The sequence below is a fragment of the Filicampus tigris genome, chromosome 18 (assembly GCF_054856515.1).
Source record: "Filicampus tigris isolate MCC_2025a chromosome 18, RoL_Ftig_1.0, whole genome shotgun sequence".
Classification (NCBI taxonomy): domain Eukaryota; kingdom Metazoa; phylum Chordata; class Actinopteri; order Syngnathiformes; family Syngnathidae; genus Filicampus; species Filicampus tigris.
In genome coordinates, this window is record NC_141234.1 from 7,020,439 (window position 1) to 7,045,853 (window position 25,415).

The 25,415-nt window shown below is 42.9% G+C and overlaps 1 protein-coding gene and 1 long non-coding RNA gene across 8 annotated transcripts in view; one reads left to right on the forward strand and one right to left on the reverse strand.

The window, feature by feature from the left end:
* Nucleotides 1–53: 53 nt before the first annotated feature.
* fam49al (family with sequence similarity 49 member A, like) lies at nucleotides 54–23,181 on the reverse strand. 7 transcript variants are annotated; one of them, XM_086015570.1, is made up of 14 exons: nucleotides 22,843–23,181; nucleotides 15,333–15,449; nucleotides 13,345–13,436; nucleotides 8,905–8,984; nucleotides 7,971–8,050; nucleotides 5,523–5,644; nucleotides 5,317–5,422; nucleotides 3,619–3,755; nucleotides 3,335–3,412; nucleotides 3,084–3,200; nucleotides 2,770–2,849; nucleotides 2,520–2,646; nucleotides 1,915–1,985; nucleotides 54–1,070 (listed from the first exon to the last, which is right to left on the reverse strand). In XM_086015570.1, exons 5-14 carry the CDS (start codon nucleotides 8,041–8,043, stop codon nucleotides 1,007–1,009), a joined length of 975 nt encoding a protein of 324 aa, XP_085871696.1. In that variant the 5' UTR covers nucleotides 8,044–8,050; nucleotides 8,905–8,984; nucleotides 13,345–13,436; nucleotides 15,333–15,449; nucleotides 22,843–23,181; the 3' UTR covers nucleotides 54–1,006. The 7 variants fall into 7 exon arrangements, with proteins under 7 accessions (XP_085871696.1, XP_085871697.1, XP_085871698.1 ...); XM_086015571.1 differs by lacking the exon at nucleotides 15,333–15,449; XM_086015572.1 differs by lacking the exon at nucleotides 8,905–8,984.
* Nucleotides 4,764–25,415, forward strand: part of LOC147132229 (uncharacterized) — a 42,054-nt gene continuing 21,402 nt past the window's right edge. The window contains exons 1-2 of the long non-coding RNA XR_015082284.1: nucleotides 4,764–5,713; nucleotides 8,672–8,786. This is a non-coding gene — a long non-coding RNA (uncharacterized LOC147132229). The remainder of the gene's footprint in view (nucleotides 5,714–8,671; nucleotides 8,787–25,415) is intronic.

Below are 25,415 nucleotides of genomic sequence, written 5' to 3' on the forward strand. Positions count from 1 at the left end.
TTTATGAGATGTAAATACCTTAATTGTAATTGTTGAGTTAGTAGAGTTAAAAATGAGAGAGAAACGATTTATTGAGATTTCTGGTTTTGTTTTTGACACTTTTGGATAATTCAACAAACCCTGGGTCAAATTGACCCAAAAAGATTAAGATAAAAGCAGAGTTTATGGGATATCTATGGCTTTCGGACACTTTTGAACTATTGCGCATGCGCTGGGTCAAAAAATTGTTGTTCCTGAGAACAGAACGTAATAGGAGGGTTCATCGGTGACCAATGTCCTTCTTGCAACCTGACTGAGTAGCTGAAAGCAATGCTAAGGCTTAAAAAAAACAAAAAAAGAAAAAGCACTTTGAAAATGAGACACAACAGTTTAAAGTGCTCAGCTTGATGACAAGTAAGCACAGTGATAGCTAAAAGCACATTAGCACCCATGGAGAGAGAGAAAGAGAGAGAGAGAGAGAGAGAGACTCAACTAAGTTGTTCAAGTAAAAGCCTGCAACATGAACCAATGTTTGGATGGTAAAGAATGAATGATGACAATCCGCCCACTGGGCTGATCCTCAACATTCAAAAGTATTGTCAAGCAATTCTCCGGGGATCGTCCATCACATTGCTTCACTGTATATTGAGACGTCAGCCCGGTGGGAGAATCCAAAAAGATGCTGTGCAAAACGTACTTGTCAAGACTACAGCAGGAATTAAGTGTCAGCTCTGCATCAATTTGCACCTAAATTGGCAATAAAAGCGTCCCCTCTTGTCGGTAATTCTACTTATGTTTAATCTGCTGCTTGTCTTTTTTTTTTATTATATATATATCTTATATTTTCTGGCTTTTTTTAATCATCTCTATTTTCTTACTTTACAAAACAAGAGACAGAATGGAGGACAGCTGACAATAAATAGAATTCTTTTTCCTCTTCGTGTTATTATTCTCGTCATCCGGAGTTATTCGTCGTAAACCCCTTGGTTGGTGCTGCGAAGTGCACGCCCATCCCGGCCTCCCTCCTTCATTGCAGCAGCGCCCGGATCTGTTTCGAGGTGCTGTCGTCGTTTAGATGTCGTGTCGTATACCTGGGGAGAAAACAAAGACACGCGATCGTAATGGTATATGTAACAAGAAATTCAACACAAACCTAAGTTTTCCTCCTTGTAGATTCAAAGCTATTCAAAGGGCAATAATAGTTTAATTTGAGGTGGTCTAATTGTTGGAGCCAAACGTGCTTCATTAGGGTCACCTAAAACTTTGGATTTGTACTGTACCGTTTGGTGGGCCATCATTTAAAAGGATTTTTTTTTTGGAGGGGGAGAAAAAAAGTAGTTACATATTTTATTTACACTAAAACATTCCAAAAACGTATTCCCACGAAAAACAGGGAAATTGGGGTGGGTTGAGTGGTTCATGTACATAATTAGTTCTTGCACTTAATGTTGGTTTCTTATTCAGCATTTTTGTGCCGTCCTTGAATGGTCATTTTTATGCAAGAGAGCCGTTTGCACTGGGAAAAAAAAAAGGTTATTTTGTTGATTGCTTCCAACTCTTTTTGGTTGGGTGAGGATAGTGGATCTTTTATACATGCATTGAAAAATGTATTGTGAAAAATTACCTATATTAAGAGCACATATTTTCTCCGTATTTAAAGTAGCATTTTTGTCATATATCCCGTTAGGAAGTGCGAAGTCCTATGCAGCCCCCCCAGTAGAACTGATGAAAAATTGTGCCACCAGCATTTAAGTTGCCGGTACATTTTCCGTATAAAATTCAGATAAATTCACAATAATATAGGAAAATAAACAGTCATTATACATTCAAATACAAAGTACTACAATTATTAGAATTAATAAGAAAGATAATGTCTTAATTATCTTTTGTAGAAAATCCTAACAAACTGACACACATAGATGGCCGGACACACACCTCAGCGCGTTGAGGAGTCCCTCCACACTGTTGGACGGCTGCTCTTTCAGGACCTTGATGCAGCCCTTCATCTGTGCGGCAACAGAGACAACACGGGCGCATACAAAAGGTCAGCAATAATTCATCTGCGCCGCCTCATTGCTAGCGGTCCAAACAATGACACAGCAAATACTCTGAGCCGCCAGCGCTTTGAAAAGCAGTCGAGGATGAAAAAGCAACGCTTTCAATTGTAGTCTCCAGAGGAATAAATAACCCGATGAGTCCTTGTTACAGCGTAAAAAGTCAAATATAATCATCCACATCCATGGGATTGCCAATCCCTTTTTTAAGAGAGTGACACATGACTTGAAAATGGTATTTAAAAAGAAAATAATATCATTCTGTTTTTATTTTCCCCAAATGAAATGTGAATGAATGGAACAGACAGATATTGAAAAATAGTTTTGGAACCAATCCCACCCTTATTTGCTGTTGTGGTTCTCAGTTCTAAGCAATACAAGTATTGCGTTGCCGCCATCTTGTGGCATTTTGGTGCCAAGGAATTAAGTTTTTAAAGTGAGTTCAGGTGCTTCATTTGGACAAACATATTGCTTTGAAACACCCACGTCGATTTTCGAGGTCTTGGCGAACGCCCCGACGGGGTGGACGTGGTCGTAGAGGATGATGACGCCCACCATCACCCTCATGCAAAACAACATGGTATCTGTGTTGGTGAACCGGCAGCGGTACTCCCTGAAAGACACACACCACTACTACTGTAGTTGACTCGTCTTACTAGAAAGGTGTACGAGTACAAGGAATAATGCTCAAAAGGATTATTTGGAAAGACTGGATGTATGGAACAAAAGTACTCACGGGGTCTCAAGCATGACACGGCACACACAGGCCATGGTGCTCAGACAGTCTGTGGTGTCCTCAATGGGTAAGGTCTTGTTCTGAAGAATGGCGAGTTCAACATTAAGACTTAAAGTTTTTATTTTTTAAACGATTGCTAACAACAACAAGAAATAACTTTTCCAATTCTCAACACAGAGCAACAACAAAGAGCATCAACTTGAATCCGGGCATCCATAATTGCTACCTTACTAACTTGTATAAATTAAATGAAAGCCTCACGAATTCCGTGTTTGTTCATTGGGGACTTGCTTTGATGAGAAAATGTTCGGTACCTCTGAGACAAACTTGGTGGTGGCATTGCTCAGGGTCTTCAGCATGGGCGTGGCCTCGGCGTAGAACAGCGACATCCGGTTGGCCATCTCGTTGTTCACCTCGTTTTCCGCTTCCAACTGTGAGACATTTGCCATTGTTTTAAAGTGTTGAAATTTGTTTTCAACAACAACCATTCCGCTCAAATAGAAAAAAAAATCTAAAAAAAATATTGATCCGACTAAATTCTAGAATCTAAATAGGAGACCCTTACCTGCTGGTTGTTAAGCCTGTTCCTACTAATGGTCCTCCTGTAGTAGCTGAAGTCATTCTGAATGGCTGGATTTGTCATCTACACACAGATAGACAACAAATGTTTATTACGGTTAATACACAGTATGTTATATGAGTATTTGTGCGTTACTGTTAGTGTTTTGGGGCTTTTTATAGTACTTCCTCAGTAGTTGCATTTGTTATAGAATTGCATGGCTAAGCTTAGGATGCCCACAACTGTGTTAGTCTAAGAAGGAAAAAAAAAAAAAAGAAGATATTTCTCACCTTGAGCTCATCAAAGCTGAGCGTAAAATGCAGAATCTCTGCAAACTGCTTTGCCAGGGCCTGCTCTCTTTCCAGGTGCTGCATGGGGGCGTAAGGCGGGCTCGTCAGCGCCTCCAGCAGGCTTCGCAGGGCATTCTCTGCACACAAACAAATGTGGACCACGTTGAGAATTAGATTAGCTAGGTGATGGATAGTAGATAGACTGGTAGCTATTATACAAAGTAGTTACATTTGGTGGGAAGCTTGCTAGTTGAAATGATAGAGCTAACTTGATAGCTAACTAGTCAGCTGGTTATGTATTTCGTTAGGTAGGTATATCGCTGGCTAGGTGATAAGATGGTAGGTCGGTGCTTTGTAACTAACTAACTACCTGGATAGATAGGTAGGTAACTCAGGAGGTAACTAAGTAGCTGGTCAGGTGATAGGTAGGTAGCTATATGTTTGATGTGTACTTAATGTTACGTCCCACTCATGTAACTTAATGAGGTAAACGGTAGTACTTGGGTATTGGTGACCGTGCTTGTCCCTGGAGTCCAACACCGTGTGACCTTTGTAATGGGCTCGCTGCCTCAAAGGTCCTGAGAGGCTGTCTATTTGGCTCCAAGAGAGTGAGAGAAAGCATCACAGGGCCCCATCCAGGCCTCTCTATTAAAAATGTATGGCGGCCTACTATAAATACAGAGGTAGAGTGTTTCATCTAAAGGGCCCTCGCTCTACCTCCCTCCTCCTCCTCAGCCATGATTGCTGAGGACAAAGTGATAGATTGGGCAAGAGACATACTCTACCTTCTTGTTCACTGGAAAGTCAGGATAAAAATCACACAGGAGCAATCAATGTCATCAAGAAGAAAAGGGTGGGTATGAACATATTGTAGATGCTTGATGGAAAACGTAGAGCTAATTAGGTTGTTAGGAAGGAAGGTAAGTAGGTTGGTACTAGGTACGTTAGTAGGTAGATAGTAATATCTTACTAGCTAGGTGATAAAAGGAATCACACATTGAAACATTAATGCCGATACATTAGCATGAATTATTGGTGAGTGTTTGGGCGATACAGTGGGAACACAATGTTCAGTGTGCAAATGTGCACTGTGTTCGTAGGCAGAGCAGAGGAGGCGGGTGGGCAGGCTCACACCATCCCTCTGGTCGCTCACTGTTACTGTAGCAACAGCTGCCTCCATCTATGAGAGTGGGTGAGTGAGTAGTTATTGAGGTAGATGGTGAGGTAGTTAGGAGGAGTGAGGTAGTTAGTAGTCAGTGAGGTAGGTAGTGAGGCAGTTTGAGTTAGAGTAGTTAGTGTGGTAGTTGGTAGTCAGCGAGGTAGTGAGGTAGTTCGCAAGGTAGTTAGTGAGGTAGTCGTTAGTGATGTAATGAGTAGTTAGTGAGGTAGTTAATTTGGGAGTGTGTAGTTAGTGTGGTAGGTAGTAGTTAGTGAGGTAGTGATTAGTTGGTGAGATAGTTAATAGTGAAGTAATGAGAGATAGTTAGTGAGGTAGGTAGTGAGTTACTGAGGTAGTTAATAGTGAGTGAGTGAGTGAGTGAGGGGTAACTGCGTGAGTGTGTATTGTGCGAGTGAGCGCGAGTGCAAATGACCGACTGTGTGAGCATCTGCGAGTGAGTGTGTTAGTTGGCACATGTATGTGCATGCAAGTACGAGTGTGTGTGTGTGTGTATGATAACAATTATTCTGTTCGCTCACCCAGGCGCAGTGAAAACTCGTAGAAGCGCTTCAGCTTGGCCACCAGGGGACACACTGCATTCCAGGCCTTCTCTTGTAGAGCCAGGTCACCCGGGTTCTGAATGGCCTACGGGTAGATGCCAGCCACGTTGTACATTCATGCGCTAACTGTTGTATCCATGTTACATATCCACGCTGAGCTTATTTTATCGTCCACCGGCACTTACCTCACGTATCTCCTGCCCGGCGCCGTTATAGGACTGCAGCTCAGCCAGGATCCCGTGGGCCTCCTCCAGCACAGCGCTGACCTGGTTCCACACGGCCGTCTCGGCCTCGGTGGGCTGGGCATCTGAGACGAGATGAAGGAATGGAAGGAACCAGGGAGGGAAAGAGGACGTAGAGGAAGCGAGCATGTGAAGTAAGGAGTGGGAAAGGAGAAAAAGGGGTGGTGTAAGAAATATGATTTGAGTGCAGAGAAACAAATGAAAGGGTGATACCGCCGAAAGATTGAGACAAAAGCCGTATTTGTTGCTACATCAATGTCCACTTTGAAGGCTTTAAACTGAAATTTGAGGCGTGGATTTTATTTTAAAATTTAAAACGTAACTATTAGAATTTTTCAAGGTAGTATACACCTATTTAACATATTTGTATACTTTTAATTTCCTATGTTTTTTGCAAAATAAAACATTTGAACAACCTTCTGGCAGCAATCTACTAGCGGACACTCGCCGTTACCTTAGTTTCCCATCCGTTTCCTCAGTTTTAGTAAACGTGAAGATAATGTTAATTTCGCACGTGAGCGACATTCAAGCTGTTAACTTTGTTCTCGCCGTGTTCCCATGTGGTCTGCCGCGTGCCAGTGGTGTGTGTGGGGGAAGAGCAAACATTTGAGGGACACACATATAACAATGGATGAGGCCTCTTGAGTCATCCCGCTGTTTGTTTATGCGCTTTCCCTCCGCTGTCTGTATTGCATGCGACTCAGGTAGAAATGAGGGGTAATCTTACACCTGGAGGCATTCTCCTCCCTGCTGAGGAATCCTAATATTTGCTCATATATCAAACAGTGTTGCTATTTTATTTCCGACTCACTAACGCGATGCTGCTTCTCGGCACGTTCACGTTTTGACATGATGAAACCAAGACAAAACCTAACAATGTTGCCAACTGAGCCTCACAGAGATTCAGAGACTGGAAGAGCCAAAGAACGGCATAGAAGTTGACGTCTTTGGATATTTTTATATAAGAAAACCATTTACGATGAATGGGGGTTCACTCCTTTTTGACAAATTGATTGTTTTATATGCAGTGGTACCTCGATTTACAAATGATCTGACTGAAGTTTTTGAAGATTTGAGCAATCGCGGATGATTTATCTTGTATTGGTATGCCAGAGGATTGTGAACAATCCTTCCAAAAGTGCTTGCCTCGGCTCTTTATTACCATTCCCAGTTAACGTTGACTGTAAAGGTAAACATTTTTTTAAAATATTAAAGTAAAGCAGAGAGAATGACACTTTGTGTAATTAAACAAACCACATACCTCTCCACCACCTTAATGCTAATGCACAATGTAATGCACCATAGATAGGTTAACAAAACACGATTTTGCAATTACTATTAGACCACAAACAGTGCAGCAACACAGGCAGACAGATGGTATGACAATACTTATAGGCATGTATTAATTATCCTTTGCTGAAAATGACCAATATTACTGCAGCTTACTGAGCTGTTGTGACCGTTTCCTTTATATTTACAGGTATTTAAGTTTGCACTGTCCCCTGGTGGCCAAGGCCTGCACAATGTACATTGAATTGAAGCAAAAAAATGTGGCAAAAACTGTTCAATTCTTCACAATCATTACCTGCATGTTATTACTGTAGTTCATATAAAGTATAATACTATAGAGTGCTGTTTTTCTTAAATAGGTTACAAAAAATGTTTTGGGGTGTTTAAGAAGGGGGCTGGTACAGATTAATGTTATTTGCTTTCATTTCATGGGGAAAGATTATTTGGGATGCAAGCCTGGTCTAAGAACATATTCAACTTGTAAGTCAAGGCACCACTGTATTAAGATGTTAATTGTGAAAACATTTGAAAAACCAAGCAGACCCTCATTGAAATTTGTTCAATAATCGAATGAGTTGTTAATGAGGACTTTGTCGTCAGTGTAGATTTCAAAAGACACCCGTGAAGGAAAAATGGGAAAAGGGAGGACAGAGGTGGTTTCATTTGGTAAAATCTTTCTTACTTTCTGTCATCCCGCTCACACACATCAGTTAGCACCACACACATATACACAAATGACACACACACAAGGAGATGAGGAGGTGGTCAGATGCCGACAGACTTTTTTTTTCTTTTTTAAGCCATCGGCATCCCGGCGCAGGACAAACCCACACAGGACCGGCATTTGCTGCTCTTGTTTAACCTCATTGTTGTCTTGCCATTACACTATTGTGCATCTGTCAACTTTTGTGACACTTAGAACAATTATTAAAAAAAAAAAATCAGAAAGACTTGCAAATGCCAATCCACGGTGGAAGAGAAAGGAGAGGTTTGAAAGGCAGAGATGGTCAGCTCATTAGGATGCATGAGGGGTGGAAATAAAAAGGCGACAGAGTCAAAAGCGATCCAAATAAAAAAAACATAAGAAGCGGATGGTCTCACGTTCAAAGTCAAGGAAAACTATTGGGCCATGCTCAAGTTCGGCGCAAGCCAGCACTTTCAGGAGGTTTCCCATGAGCCCCCTGGAACAGAAAGAGGGGAGACATCTGTGGGTGATGAGGGGACGGGTGTCGGGGTGGTGTGCGTGCTTGTGCCACCTATGTGTGTGTACATACCGTGTGTGTGTGCTTGTATGTGTGTGTGTGTGTGTGTGGGAGCGGGATGAGTGAGCTGTTGGGATGGCATGGTTGGCGCATGGCGACATGGACACAGAACTTCTTTAATCCCACTCAGAAGATAATTATCTGCACAGTTATGTACTGGAGTAATAAGAGGGATTTTTCTTTTTTTTGTTATCATTTTTTTTACATTTAAAAATAATTTTTGAGATTTTTAAACGCTAGAATGGGTCAATTTGACCCCAAACATAACAGGACAGTTACTGGTAACTAAACTCTCGTCAGGTTGACCTGCACCATATTTAGTTATTAAAAATATGAACACAAAAAAAATCTGTAATTGAAATAAGTGCCTGTTCATGTGTGTATAATGACTTAATCTAAGGAGGAATAGATACTTTTTAGTCCAGCCATTAGTTTGAGTTTAAACTGTATCCTTGCATGCAAGTTTATATTAAATTGTTTATCTCATTATTCTCAAAGTGCTTGTTGTCTACTAAAGGGTTAACATTTTTCCCTTTGCAGGGTCTCATCAGATCGTGCGGCTGCACCCAATATTGCGAGAGTGGGACTATAGAGGGTCTGACAACAACAACGAACAACACCCACAACGACACTGCATCACACCATCAGCAAACCGGTAAAGTGCCTCCACCCTGCCGCCTCCCACAGTCCACCTCTGCTCCACACAAACGCACACATGCACACACCCACGTGTACTCACATCCCAAGCACGTACACGCACACCTCTTACTTACTTTCAAAGTCCAGGAAAAAATGAGGACAGTTCTCTAAGTCCTTGCCAAGGACCTTAATGAGGTTCCCCATAGCTGGCGACCTGGACGGGAGGAAACAGCAAACAAAAAAAAATGCACACAATGCGCAAAAGCCCACTAGAAAATACAAAAATCACATCCCTATTTTCCCCTCTTCTGTCTTTGTAAATGACGCTGAGTTTGTGCCTAATAGTCCTATTCGATTGGAGGGGGGGGGGCGTCTGAATCCAGCAGTGAATCATTTAGCTCGCTCGCCGGGAGCTCGGCAGCAGCTCGGCAGCAGCTTTTAATCCGTTTACATGGCTATAGTAACCTAATAACAGCCCCGCTATGCACACTCTTGTCTCCCCTCTAATGCTCCTCACTGTACATCAGTCTATAGATATTTCTTAACAAGCGCTGCACACTTAATACCCTGAGGCCGCGTGCTAATGCTTTGTACCAAGCCCATGCTACGAAGACCTGGTTAGCTCGTAATGGACCTTCAGACTGGGCCACAACATTAGACAACAAAGAGAGTCATTTTCAGGTTATATGGTTATTGTTAAGGTTAAATTAGCCAGTTGTAGCTTTGAGTGATCACCATTCATTTGCAGTGGAGGAAGTCTCAGAGTCTACAGATGTCTCATTAACACTACATAAAGTCACTAAATATGTTGCGCGTTGCTTAACTGAAGGCGTTGGGGAAGTTGCTAAATTGGCAACAACTAGCTTTTCCAATCTAATGTCATCCCATACAAGAGCTGTTTCACAAATTCTCCATTAACAAAGATAGTCCTCACATCAGCTACAGAAAAATGCGGTACATAAATAACAACCATAACAATTTTGAAACTAAAACTGAAAACTAAGCATTCTCACCTTGTCCATGGCAATTTTTGGATTAGATATCAGATAATACAGCGGTGTATGAAGGACAGACTATAAGGCAGAAAATATCAGCTAACATGCTCTGATGCAAGCTTTAATATGAGCCCACTGAGGAAATGAAACAGTCTGGTTCCATTAAAAAAAAAAAAAAAAAAAGAGAGAGACAGAGAGGGAAATGTAGCTGTTCTTTTGGTCAGTTGTACATCAAAAAGCTTTTCACCGTGATTTAGGCATTTTCCTGCATACTAAAAAAATAAATACAACTGAACTGTACCTAACAGATGTACTGTAATATTATGTGCAGTTTGAACATTTAATTCGCTGATTATTTTGTATACAAGAGGGACACCAGTACCACACTTTGAGAATCTCTGATCTAATAAATCAATTATTATGCACATCCCTATCTGGTGTACCTAGTGTTATGGCCAATGGAACCAACCTGCATCGTGACCATGCGGCAGAACAAAAATCCAGCCTCACTCCAACATTTACGAGACGCCACAGCGGGGGCAGAGAGATTTTTTAATGCAGCACTCAGAGGACATTGAAGAGGAGCAGAATTTAAGGAATTGAGTTACACAGTCAGTTGCTGACACAGACTGAAGCGCTTTCATATCATCTGACATGAGAGCTCCGGCCTGCGTCGTGTGCTGTGCGCCCGCTTCTGTTAGGTCGCGTTAGGGCGACAAGCTGAGCTGTACATGCTGAATCACCCTCGATGTATTATAATGTAGTCTAATATTCTAATGTCACTGTAGTGGTCTTCTTGTGACTGACCACCTGCTCCAACTTGATGAATATATGAATAATCTCTTCTTGGAGAGATTATACCAGGTGTATTTTGAATTCTTACAAGGATTGCTTTCTGCTCATTTGTCATGAACACTTGAACAATCTAAAGAGATGATAAAAATACTCAGAATGGCTGTATTCAATTACCAAATGTGCGTATGAATGCATGTTAATATACATATTAAATGATGACCTTGATAAGTGATGATAGATAGGAACAGTCGATGGAGAGATGGATAGATGAAAAATATGATCAATGAAGAATGTTGAGTAACAGACAATAGGTGAAGTATGAATGGGTAAAAGCCAAACCCGACAGATTATGGGTAAAGGCAGTGTGATGGATGATTGATAAAGGATGAACTATGACGGGTAAAAGATAAAGGATGATGGGGAAAGGATGAAGTATGGTGGTTAAAAGATGATGAATGAGGGACAAAATATGAATTATGATGGTCAAAGATAATGAATAATTGGTAAAGGATAAAGTATGATGGGTAAAATCTGAGGAGTAATAAAATATGACGGGTAAAGGATAAGGTCCAACATTAATGGCGGCCTGCTGGCCCGGGGCCACCCGAAGTTCACTGGTGCTAGCCCGACTGGGCCACCATGATGAATTTCATAAATAAGTGCGATGAAATCAGCACGGTCTTGCTTTTTAATATCTAATATCCAATATATTGAGTTTTGTCCACTTAAACTGATCAGCCATCTTTGCTCTTTTCCCCCCCCCCATTGTGGACATTCGATTGCCCTGAAGGATGATGACTGATTGCTAAAGAATGGAATATAATGGATAAAACATGTTATGTAAAGGATGACAAAAATATTACCAATCTGTACATTTCCATGGCATCATATTTAAACTTAATTTATCTTCAGAGAGGCTTAATATCTTCTTTCATAAACGGCTCTCAGTGCACCACTGCAAGCTACACCCACATTAATAAACATCATCAATGAATACCTCTCCGCCAGTCAATCAAAACTGAGCGGTAAAGAGCCACATTTTTGGGCAAGTATACCTAATGAAGTGGCCAACGAACGTACGCTGACAGAGTAGCAATATGCGGTCCAGGCTGAGAGCAGTGCTCGGCTTATGGTTGCCAGGTAACTGTTGGCCTGGTGATATGGTCCGTTCGCCTCACAGCTAAGGATGCTGGGAGGGGGAAAAAAAAGTCTCCAGCACGCTCACGCACAGCACACACTTACTCATCTGATAACGGCCATCTTTAATATTTCTCTTCTAAACACCACCACAAATGGACAAAAGCTGCTTACCCTGTTTTTTTTTTCCTTTTAAAATGCGTCACCTCTTGATCGCTGGTATCCTTTTAAGTCCCTCTCGTGTGTGTTATTCCACGGAATCGGGGTCTGTTGGTGGCATTAGCTTGTCACTCTACGATTACTCAACACTAATAACTTCCACTCCCGCCTTGTTTCGCTCTGCGTCTCGGTGCATCTCTTTCCACTTCACACTTCTCTTTTTCAGATAGCTATTTAAAGCCGCGGCTTTTCTCCGGTGCCCTTTTTTTCCCCAAGTTTGCTTGTGAAAGCAGAAGCTCTCGGGATACAAAGAACACTAATACAGTGAACCCCTGTTTCATATGGGATACTTTCCAAACCGACCCACAATAGGTGAAAATGAACAACATGGAGACCACAAAACAACTTTTTTTTATTTAGTATTACCCCTCCCACACGATTTAAACTCTTAAATTACTCTTTTGAACATATTTGCGCGCACAAAAGAAAATACTGTACGTTTTTACTGTTCTCCCAGCATTCGATAAATGGCTTCAAGTGCATTGGCAACTGGCTTACAGTCAACAACAACTGTAGTGTTGTATGTGTATCTTTAAGGGGCGTGGCTAGTAAGTCATGTCATGAACTTGGCCGGTTAGGCTGCTCTTGTAAGTCAAGGTACCACCATGTACTGTAAAAGCCCATAAAGATAACTTTTTAGAACGCGATATAGGGTAGGTATGAACAATGAACCGTAATATAACGGGGGAATACTGTATATTTACAACTGTTTTCTGTATACCCTTTGCTTCTTTTATTTCCAAGCAAACACATGAGTGTCTCTTTCCCTTTTAAGCTCCCGTCAAAAAAAACAAAACAAAAAACCTACAGCTCGACGTCTCTATTTCAACACTACTCTAGTCCAAGTGTTGTCACTGCACATCTCCGTCAAGCTGTTTTTTAGTCTCACTGGTGGCCTGGAGGTGTTAAAGCAATCTGAGTGGCAGAATGAAAATCCTCACCACGTAATGCACGTGACGTAAAGGTCATCGGATGTGTGGTGTGTACGTGCATGTGGGCTGTGTTGACTTCCCCAGCAGCCTTCATCTGCAGTCCGCTGAGAGAAGGCAGTCCTTCAGATACCAAACGGGTTCCCACACGGCGTCTGAAAAGCAAAAAGCCGGCGCCCGGACAGGAAGCCAAGCGGCAACAGCTACGCTCCAGGCCTCCTTTCAGCCCTCCCTGAAAGAACCCTCCTGTCACTGCCTTGGGGGCTGCATTACAAACCAGCTCTGCTCGCCAACATGGCCACCGAGTCTAACCTCTAATCTCCATATGGGTCTTTCGCTGCCTTCAAAGGACTCTGATCCGATCTATATACGCAACTTCCTTTCCTCATGTCCTTCATCCTGCCGAAATTGTCCTTTCCGTTGCTTCTTATTGCCCCAACCGAACATATGTTCCATGTCCTTATTTCACTACTCCTCTGCCCTTGCGCGTGCCTATTACCTTATGTTTGCGTCGACTCCTACGGAACACTTCACTGCATCAACCAGGGCTTGTCAGCTCCACGCGACGGTCCGAGCATCAGCAACCAGCACCTGACGACAGCAACAGACAGGAGCAGGATAGGTGAAGTGAGGCTGCGGAGGCGGTTTGAAGTCTGGGATGCTCACAGTTCATTCCGAGCGCAACACGAGTTACTTGTACATGACAGTGGAAGAAAACAACTGGATTTAACCTTCTGCTAAAGTGTTTGTGTTCGGTTTCTATTACTATTTTGTGTTGATGATGATGATTAAGAAACCTGCTGCAAGGCTTTAAGTACATCCCGCAAATGCAGTCTGGATAATTGGTCAAATATGATGCATCAATGGTACGGGGTGATTGATAATGACAATTGATGGAAAGTTGGTTTGATGATTGGTAAAGAATGAATTATGACGGGTTGAAGAAGGATGATAAGTAAAAGATGAAGTATGCTGGATAAAGGAGGATCTAGAGATGGCTAAAAGATGATGGAAAACATGATGGATGATGGGTAAAACATGATTGGAAAAGAATGAAGTATGGCGGGTAACAGATGATGGAAGATGAGTGCAGAATGATGGCTAGAGAAAAGTGAATTGTGTGTAGAGGATGATGTAAGATGCTTAAACATGATGGGTAAAAGATGATGAATGATTAGTAAATGACATATGATGTGTTAAATGATAGATGACGGGTAAAGGATGAAGTATGATGGGTAAAAGATGATGGGTAGAATATAGACTACATGAATTTCTGCATGGAGAACACCATACCCACTAGGACAGTAGGGTGTTTCTCCAACAACAAACCCTGGATCACACCAGACATTAAAGCCCTCCTGAAGGAGAAGAGGGCTTTTGTGTCAGGTAACAAGGAGGAGCGGAAGATTGTGCAGCGCCAACTGAAGAGGAGGATCAGAGAGGGGAAAAGGTCTTACAGGAAGAGGATGGAGAAGCAGCTGCAGCAGAATAATGCCAGGGGAGTCTGGAGGGGCCTGAAGACCATCTCAGGCCACAGACAACCCAAGACCCGGACTAGGGGGGACCTGCAGTGGGCAAATGAGCTGAATCTCTTTTTCAATAGGTTCGATCAGATGCCTGCCCCCACTCAGTTTCTCCTGCTGCAGCCCCCAACTACTTCCCCTGCTGTGTGCGTCATCCCCTCACCTCTTTTCCCCACAGTCTCCAGCTCCCAGCTACACCAGACAGCCACCAATCCCTCCTGCCCAGCCTTAGCCTTCGCAACATCTCAGGTGAAGAACCAGCTGAAGATGATGAAGGCAAGGAAGGCAGCGGGTCCAGATGGGATCAGCCCCCAGCTCCTCAAATCCTGCGCAGACCAGCTATGTGGAATTGTCCAGCACATTTTCAACCTGAGTCCCCCAGCTGTGGAAAACATCCTGCCTGGTCCCGGTGCCAAAGACCCCCCACCCGAAGGAGCTCAACAGCTTCAGACCAGTGACGCTGACATCTCACCTAATGAAGACCCTGGAGGGACTGATCCTCGTCCACCTGCGCCCCCTTGTGAGCTCCTCAATGGACCCACTACAGTTTGCATACCAGCCTGTGGGCGTGGATGATGCCGTCATCTACCTCCTCCCACTTGGAGAAGGGGGGGAGCACTGTGAGGATCATGTTCTTTGATTTCTCCAGTGCTTTCAACACCATCCAGCCCACCCTATTGGGAGACAAGCTGGAGCGGGCATGAGTGGCCCACCTCATCACATGGATCCAGGACTACCTCACAAACCGGCCACAGTATGTGAGGACAGAGGACTCTGTGTTTGACGTGCTCCTCTGCAGCACGGGGGCGCCACAGGGAACTGTCTTGGCTCCCTTACTGTTCACCCTCTACACCTCGGACTTCAACTACAACACCCCTACCTGTCACCTGCAGAAGTTCTCTGACGACCCTGCGATTATCGCCCTCATCACAGACGGAGTTGATCGGGAGTACAGAGAACTTACTCAGGGTTTTGTGGACCGGTGCCAGCAGAACCGCCTCCTGATCAATGCGGGGAAATCCAAAGAGATGGTGGTGGATTTCTGCAGGCGCCGACACTCTGCACCTGCACCAGTGAATATCTGGGGAACAGATGTTGAGAGAGTCTGAACTTACAAGTACCTGGGTGTTCATCTGAATAATAAACTGGACTGGAGCGACAACACAGATGCTCTCTATAGGAAGGGTCAGAGCAGACTCTTCCTACTCAGGAGACTGAGGTCCTTTGGGGTTCAGGGGACACTCCTCAGGAACTTTTATGACTCGGTGGTTGCATCAGTCATTTCCCAGGGAGTGTTTTCCTGGGCAGGCGGCGTCTCGGCCCGGGACAAGAAGAGGCCGGACAAACTGGTCAAGAAGGCCGGCTCTGTCCTGGGCTGCTCCCTGGACTCGGTGGACTCAGTGGGGGACAGGAGGATGATGGCTAAACTGTCATCAATGCTGGACAACCCGGCCCACCCCCTCCAGGGCACTCTAACAGCACTCCACAGCTCCTTCAGCGACAGACTGTTACACCCTCGCTGTGCAAAGGAGAGATTCCGCCGCTCCTTCTTGCCTGCTGCTGTCAGACTGTTTAACAAGAACATTGGGTAGTCTCTACAAACTGGCGGACATTAGTGCAATCGTGCAGTCCCGCACCTGAGCTTATATTGTGCAATACTCAACATTCCCCATTACAGTATTGTATTTTTATTTTTGTCCAATGCTGTTCCTTATATTTCACTGCAGCACTGCAGCACTGTCACTTACACTATTTTTCCTCTGTAAAATGAGTGTTTCTTCATACTTTATATGTAGATGTATGTTGGTGCGTATATACATGTTTATATACACATGGTTACTGCGTATATTTACATAGGTTTGATTCTGAATGTTTGCTGTTAATGTTAATGTACATTAACGGCTACATTATGCCGCCGTCTCTATGTGACCTATATCTTTGCTGCTCTTACGCTGAAAATGTCCCCACTGTGGGATCAATAAATGCCTTCTTATCTTATCTTCTTACCTTAAAGTATAATGGCTAAAGGATGATGGATGATGAGCAATGGGTTAATAAATGATGATGGGATAAGGATGAATTATGACAGGTTAAAGAATCAATTATGACAGGTAAAAGATGATGAATGATAAAAGATGAAAGACAAATTGATGATGAATTGGTGGATGGACAATTAAACCCTGTTGCCAGATGATGGTTTGATTCGTCCTACTCTTTCTAATCTCTTTGTTGCAGACCTTTTGCAATTAACCTATTGCAGATCATCTAGATCCTCACTGATTTGTTTTGACTGTCTCCTTGAGTAAACCTCGTAATGTGTATTGATCTGTCCTGTCAGCTGAAGGCTAAAAGCCCAAAGGTCAAATACTGTATTGCACATTAGACAATGGCGGTAATCTGAGAGAAACATGATTGGGGGAGGGGTATTGTGCTCTGGAGCAGATGTAAGGTCAAGTGCACTATGTTTGACCTCTCTGCCTTCACTTACTACACATAGAACAGTGAACATCAAAAGTGAACTGCTCACGCAAACATAGCCGTGAATGCAGTGAATTAAATGAAAGGAGAGGCCGTTGTCGCAAATATTAATGGTTTTGTGTCAAGTCAAAATGAGAGCAGACGTCTAATCTAATTTGACTGAAACTGCTTCGGGGGTCCAAGTCCACATCTTGATGGATGACTATTTTCAATTGTGCTCATTAATGCACTTCCAGCACTATGATTAAAGTTTTTCCTAACGTGGATGGAGTTCACTTCTCTCATCAGTCCGGGAGTAGGACAACAAGGTGAGAGAAAAGACCACAAGAAGAGGTCTGAGACAACCAAAAAATGAGCTGAGGTAAATGGGAGGTTATTGAGTGTTAGCTAAAGAAAAGACGGGAAGACGGATTATTTTCCAATGTGCTTCATTGAGACATCGTTTTTCACAAGGACACAAAAAGATGGGGGGAGCAACTGAGGCTTTTAGCAGACTCCTTTGGCATGTAAAGAACACGCTCTCTTACAAAGGTTTACATTCCTGTCCGCGCTGTATTTTCATTTATTGGCTCACAATTCTGTCCGATAAAGGAGATTATTGCAAGCTTAATTCACTGACAATGCGCTGCACATTTCATGCAGCTGTAAATATTTTAATGCCATCGTTTTGGCTCCCATTCTGAGAGAATAACTGCAGTGCAAAGAACCCAAAACCTGAAAAGTCCATTTTGATGTGTAATTTGAGAAATGATTTGTTTGTCTTAAAGACAAAACAGGAATAAATAAAAAAATATTCAAATTCTTTGCAGTGTTCATGTTAGACTGGCACAACGTTCTGTTAATTTATCTTAATTCGGATTATGTAAAGTATTACCGATGGAAGACATTTTTATATGCTTACTAAAAGACAGAAATGACAAATGTATCATGAAGCCACACTTCTAGAAGTCCATGGAAGTACCTATTTTGTCAGACTTGTATGTTTACAGTATGCTGGATTGTTTGCTCATGCCGATCAAGACTGTTTTGGAGAGCTGATTATCTGAAGCACTTCTCATTCAAACAGACAACCTAAAGACAGTCCAAAATGTCAAATTTAGCGTGTATGTAACAAAATTTCCTTTTTCTTTTTCTGGCACGTAAAAGAGTTTTGTCTGATCCCAAATCGGATTATCATGGAATGCTTGCCGGCCTTCAGTGTGGACTCTGCGGTTTCAGTTTCCACTCAATGTCGGTGTGAGCGTCAGTGGTCCTCATCTCTGTGCCCTGTGATTGACTGGCAGCCAGTCCAGCTGGGAGTCAACTACGCTATGCTCCAGCTTCCCGCCATCCTGAACAGGATGAGATGTATAGAAAATGGATGGATTATGGTGTGCTGCTTAGTTGGAGCCCTTCTTTGTAGTCCTGAACTGAATACCGAAGGACCGTCAAGAAAGACAAATGTGGCGTGAAAGTCGCGCCGCAGAAAACGACTAAATGGGCGGACCTCTGACCCGCGCCTGACCTAGAATCTATATATGGCTGGAGGCATCCAAATCATACATCAGCTGGTGTGTCCCCGGAGGAGGCCACGCTCTGCCACACTGAGCCGCAGTCCAATGGGCATAGACAGGCAGAGGTGGCAAATGTTTTGAATTGGAACTACAGATACTTGTGTAAAAAAGAAAGACTGTGGTTAAAAGTAGAGGTACTGACAAACATTGGAACAGAATGACAATAGATATTTGGCGGTGCATATGTTGATGTTCTTGCTATTTTTATGATTCGTTTTCTTTTTTTTCTTTTTTTTTTTTTTTGCTTCCTCATTGTCTGATGCCAAATGGCTCCACTTAGTCAACCCTTCTCTGGCTCACGCTGGGCTAATTAGTCAGCATGTGCGTCTGTTTTTGTGTGCAGAAAGTGGTGTGGGAAATACACCGAATGCCAGCCGGCATAAACACGCACCCCTGTCGATATGGCACACTACACTCGGGGAAACACACGACACAACAATCACTTGAAGGAGCGGAGCAGATGGTGCAAAAAAAAAAAAAAAAAAAAACTCGAACACTACTAGTGATGTCTAAATATGTGTAAAACTGAGATCCCTTGCCGAATGGAATGGTTTTACCTTGAACCTCGGCAACTACACACTTGATCCGGTTCTATTATAAGAGCTGGACCCCATCGCTGAGTTGCTAATTGTTGCGATCTGGCTTCCGGCTCTTATTTGCTTGCTTCCAATTGGCTTCACCTTGCTTCTAAATTGGTGGTATTGATCTCGTACAGCACCACAGGGTGGGAATTTGGCCAATCTGTCGAAAATTGATCTCATCGACAAATGAACTTGAGTACTATTGGAAGTACTGTTTAAGTGCTAAAGGCTTTCATAAAGACGGCTACGTTATCTTATAGCATAAGCGACAACCAGTTAGCTGTTGTGTCGTTAGCCTCATAGCATAGTCATTTTTAATTTGCTGTTACCGAATCAATAGAAAATGTGTTTGTTCGAAATAATTTTTCCTTATTTTCTGAAAATGTTCAAATATGACTTAGGCAAGTATATTCCAAGGCTAACAATATGCTTGTCACCCGTGATCAGGGAGACCTAGTAATGCAGATTTGTCACCCTTTCATATTCAGTATTCTGCACCAAGCTGTGCATTATGAATAATCTGCTGGTATTTACAGCCCCCTCCATGTTGTAGGTGTATTCAGAAGACCACCTCCCTGCCTCTTCTGTCAGACCACCATGTGCCCCGGTAATGTGATCATCTTCCCTCTCAGGGATTTATCCCTGATTTCCGACGCTACCGGATTAAATTACACCATCGCCCAGTCAAGATGGTTCATATATCAATTTCCAATAGTATTTCTACCCTGCCTACAATAATGCGCCTTGTGATCCGGGCACTGAACCGCAAAGAGCGCAAAAGGAGCATCGTAAACGCGACGGGAGTGACAGATGTTTTAACATGTACTTTATAGACGAGTCGGTCAATCAACTAGATTAGGAGAGATTAGACCCAAATTCTGCGCTGACAAGCATATGGGTGTCGTATTTTAATCACATTCTTACCACAGATGTGCCAATAACAGCTGTAAAATTGTGGCTTCGTCAGCGGCGGTGACTCAGCTTTGAGTTTCTACTGGCTAAAAGTCCCTCTCTGGGTCCGTTCGGGTGTCAAAATGTTTTGACGTAAAACTGCTCAGGCGTGAACGAGATGGCTTCGGCGTTATCTGCGAAGATTTCTTCTCCGCCTCGCGGCTGCAAACTCAGCATTGTTGTGTTCGGTGAAGGCTGTAGGAAATAATTACACATGCACTGCACTTCTCGCCAAGGACTGACAGACGTGTTACTGTCAAAGTAACACTTCTCATGGGAATTTAGCAGGATTTTGTCCTAAAAGTAATTGGTAGTCTTGCCTTTATATTTGGGTCGGTATACCACTGACACCACCTCATCAAAGTCCCCCAAGATTTCAATCAATTAAGATCACTGCGGCAGTTGACTTTACCTCTATTTACTTCCCACCACTGCAAATACTGATAGTGTTCAAGATTCTCCCTTTCCTTAACCTACCTTCCATTCGCTGGGCCACGTGGAAAGCCATTTGAGCATATCCAGCTTCATGTCTGTACTAGCATGTTCTTTGTCCTCAGTTGTAAGGCCACTCAGCGCAGTAGTAGAACGTCTCTGACTTATTTGTAACAATTTCCCACAACCAAGTGCCACTTTTAGCCTACTAGTAAACCACTGTGCTGCGCTAGTAACACTACTCGGCCCAACTAGTACGCATGAGTCACGCACTAGTAGCTTCCTGCACCCTACTGCAATAGTATCACCTAAATGCCCACAAGTCATTTTGCCTCTTTAGTAACTGGTACTTTTCCTACTATTATGCAGAAATGGCATTCAGTGGAAAACATTCCGAATAATACACTAGTGCGCCCTAGTCATTCAACTAGTGCGCCCTAGTCATTCAACTAGTGCGCTTAAATGGGATATCAATGATTCCTAACTAGCAGGACAACTCTGTCATCCTAGTAGGCAAACGTCTTGTTAGTAGTGAGGCAAAACTGTGCATTTATAAACAACGGTGAGCTACTGATACTACTAGTGATGGTATGAATTCATACTAGTTAACATCTAGTGCTTCATGAGTATCAGTAGTACTAGTAGCATGCGGTTGTAAACTAGTGCACCGCTTTGCCTCACTCGTAACCTGAAATTGTCTTTACATAATACTTTAGTATGCCAAAGTTATCTTACTAGTCAACAGAAATGTGATATAATAGTGGAAACGTGACGAGAAACAGTAATTCTACTCTGTGCTTTGAATTGTATGACTCGTGATGACAAAGAGCACACTAGTAAGCTGAATATGGAATAAACGGTCAAATGGCTTCCCATAATTGCCAGCCCCTTGGCATGTAATAAGTGGCGGTTCATCACTGTAATGCAATAAAGAGAGTAAATGCTGCGAGATGTGACACCAATGTCCCATTACAAGTGCATAGCAATAGATGATGCAAGAAGCGAAAGCACCCCCAGCCCTTCGAATTCCGTCTTCCGCCTTGTCGAACCCGATAAAGCTGACACATGCTTGGCCCCGTTAATGCGATACTACACATCGTATGGATCGGGGGGGGGACGCTGATTTAGTGAGAGTACTTGTCGTGGAAGGTGGCGGCTTGGGTGGGAGCAAGTTATAAATGGGATGGACTACAAGTGCATGAGCATTTATTTGTTAAAAATATGTGGGGGGAAAAAAACCTTACCAGAAAGACACCGTTGATCTACTGTTGTTGTACTAGTAAGTCGAAACAGAGTACTAGTGCATAGACAGATATTTGGAAAGATGTTTGAGCATTTTTCTGATACCAATGATATCCAACTTAAGGTTGTACTAGTAGCCCAAAAGAGGTACCAGTTGTGTAAATACATCACTAGTAAGACACACTCATTTCTACTAGTGCACTGAATAGTACCGATATGTATATATTGAGGCTGTTACCAAAGAACTAGAGAAGGATGAGAGAGAGGGAGAGAGAGTGAGAGGGAGAGAGAGAGGCGGCGTGATGTTTCTATGGGTGCTTGGAAAAGATTCGGAGAGTGAGGGAATCTTGCATCACTGGCGCCAGCCAGCCAATCAGACGGCTCGATTCCAATGTTCAAAGGGAGTGTCCTAGCAACAGCAGAGTAAATACTGTACCTTTAAAAAAAAATCTTTTTTGGGTGGTGTAACTCCTTATGAAAGCAAAATGTAACATCCTTCCTTCATTTAGACAGTGATGGAATGCTCGCTGGTTCTGAACCCAACCCCCCCCCCATTGGATTGGTTGTCATAGTAACCATAGTAACAGGAACTGATAATGGATTTAGTAATATTGTACGTTGACGTCAAAGCGTGTGAGGTTTTTTTTTTCTTTCAACCAATCCGCTCCAGCGTCCCCTGTCGCTCGACTCGCGGCACCCAGTCTTTAACATTTTTGGGGACCTCATTCATCCCTCCATTTGCTCCATTCACATTCCCCCCCTCCTCCCCCTCCCCCCCCTGCCTTCTTCCCGCCTTGTTTTCCATGCAGCCCTCCTCATTAGCCAGGCTTTTGTTTTTAATCCCGTGCGCATGTATGCATCTCACACCTACAGAAAAAAAGGCACTTTTTCCTTTGCATTGTGCCTCGCTGAACACTCCCACAGTCCATCAATGTGATATATGACGCGCGTGATGGTTCTAGGTCACATATGTACCGCGAGTGCGCTGATCCATCCATCACTGGAAAGATACACCCATTAATGCACATTAGCATCCGCCGCTCGCTGATGGATTTCAGTCAGAGGAGGAAAACTGTCCATCCTTGAGCTACTTTTTGGCCCAAGCGTCGCAGTGAAAAGAGAAACCAGCCTTGCCAGGCTAGCTTCCTCCTGAACCCCGACGTGCACCCTCAAATCACTCAGTAGACACTAACCTACATCCTCATCACATCACAGGAAAAAGACTCTACTGGCTTACCGGCTGTGCAGGACGGATGCGCCTTCCTTTTTCCTTCCCCTCGAGGTGACACCGAGATACGGATGCGAGGGAACAAAAGAGGAGGAGGGACAAAAGGGCAAATAAAAAAAAAAAGCGGCGTGAGGATGAAGTCTCGGGAGGATGACAGGATAAGAGAAGGGGGTTAAAGGGGAGGAAAAAAGAAGAAGTCCCTTCAGCTTTTTCCCTGCGTCTCGCTCGGAGGAGGATTTTTTCTCCTTGTGTATCCACTGTGGGGGCTGGATTGAACGCGGAGGAGCACGCACTGCCTCACGCCACTCGGCCCTCCCCTCCTCTGCCTCTCTGCACTAAAGACAGCAGCTGTTGGGCTATGAGAAATAGAACGCCATGCCCCCTCAGCCCCCTCCCGCTCCCCTTCTCCTCCCACCTCACAAAAGACCCTCACCATACACACATGACCTCACAGCACCCACCCTCCCCCGTTTTTTGACTCGCTGGCTGGCAAACCTGGTGTGGTGATGGCTTTTTTTTTTTTTTTTTTATAGCGGTGGTACTCAAACCGGACACCAAGTCCTACCTAAGAAAAAAAATACCTAGCTGTCCAAGTGCCACCATCATGACCAACATTAAATATAGTAGCATAGTAGGCCTAAGTGTTCATCACAGAGCAGAGGTTGTATTCCTAAAAAATATATTTGGTATTATTGTAATAAAAGGCAAAAAAAACTGTCCTGAAATAATTATTTGATTCTATTGTGCACATACGTTAGATATATATATTTATTTTTACCTAAATACGTTTTACAGCAAACTGGTCGTAAAGATTAAATACAAATGTGTTTTACATCGAAGTTAAATACAACTGAATGTTTTCTCTGAACTCGCGTACCACACTTGCAGTATCACTATGAAAGAATTTCTAAAAGTGCATATTTACATATAATGACCAAAACGCCATTAAAATATGAAATCGCTGGTATCAAGTTAATTTTCATCGCTGGCCACATGTAGTTACGGCCATTCAAATGTTGAATCCATTCATTTTAAAAAGAGATTTGGTGAAAAACATGCTTGTAATGCTTGAATACTTTAAAAAAATGTTGGTGCGGATTTCCTTCTAAAATAGAACAAATCTATTTTTCAAGAAATATGAATTAAACCGATTATATTCGGCTTTAAGTGACCACAAAAAAATTATATGGTGGGCCGAATCTGGCCCCCGGGCCTCATGTTTGAGACCACCATTTTTAACCAATCACAGGGGGTGAGAACAATTAGTCACCTAATGTATGTGCAAGTCTTAAGTCTCAAGTCTTACCCTGAACAAAAATACATTATTTCTCGTAAAATTATTACTTTTTAACGTTTTACTCATAATTGTTCCATTTATGTTTCATTGGCATTGCAATTATGAGGAGTGCTTGGAAAAATTCCTCCCTGGACCCAAAAGCTTTGCGAACGGCTGCTTTTTTCACATAGTTTCTGACTTCTTGTGTGAAAGTGAATCACGATGACTCAGGGATGTATTTTTGCACACTGTGTGGGTGACTGCGAGCTATCACCCGGGGATAGTCGCATCACTGGGCTCTTGCTGACGAGCTTTCTGTTGTTGGCCAACTATAAATTCCAGCAAAATGACATTTATGATTAAGCACTGCAGCTCAAAGTCTTTCACTGTTTACAGCAGTACTGTTAAGTTTGCTTACTCCGCACAGAAAAGGGCTTTTGGAAAACTCTCAATAGGATCCCCTATCTAATTTTTATATTCAAAATTATATTCTGATTTCTAGAGATGTAAGCTATTTTTCAATGAAAGATAGGATAACTTCAATCCTATTTCCTGAAGAATGTGCTGGCAAATTCCAGAGAAGGATTTTGTCGGAATTCACCCAAAATGGCTGCTTCAAACCAAAATGGCCGACTTCCTGTTCAAGTTCAGTCTCCTTGAAACTTTTTCATGCATCCCTGTTGTGGTAGACACCCAATTTCCTGCCGAGTGTTAAAACTGCAGTCAGGTTTGATTTTTTTTTTTTGGGAAACATTCCTTTGGTGGGCACTGATTGAATTGTGTGGGAGTCTCATTAGCGATGTACATTTTCAAAAGGATTTCTGCACTTGCAGAAGTTGGTGTGTTTGTTGAGGCATTTTTAAGCAGCATAACACGTGACAATGGAAAGTGAAAGCAAGAGTCAATCTTCCTCTTTTGACTACTTCTTTCACATCTCCAAAAAAGAGTCCCTGCTTGTAACTGCAACAAAAAAAAATTCAAACAACATTATGTTTACATGGGGAGGTGCCCTTCGCTAACGTGCAACATTTCATAGTCACGCATACCAAAAATTCATATCTGCTTAAATAATTTGTGCATGAGGCCATGCACTAAATCCAGACATTGTTCTCCATTTGTCAGATGTGTGATCATCAATTTCATGCATAACTCTATTTATACAAAATTCAGCTCAGTGTTTCCCCAATTTTAACCAGCTCAAATTGGAAGCGAAAACCTTTTTCTTAACCCCAAAACAAGATAAAAGCCAATCTGGCTCTGACAGTCGTAGTGTACACTCTATTATCTTTCGTTGAAAACATGTTCA

Bases quoted from the DNA above. Each gene is read 5' to 3' on its own strand.
- fam49al (XM_086015573.1), bottom strand. From the start codon at position 8,043: ATGGGAAACCTCCTGAAAGTGCTGGCTTGCGCCGAACTTGAGCATGGC. The intron at 3,756-5,316 runs GTGAGCGAACAG...GTTTGTGTGCAG, and splicing joins CGAGTTTTCACTGCGCCTGG to AGAATGCCCTGCGAAGCCTG. The intron at 3,413-3,618 runs GTGAGAAATATC...ATCTGTGTGTAG, and splicing joins TCAGCTTTGATGAGCTCAAG to ATGACAAATCCAGCCATTCA.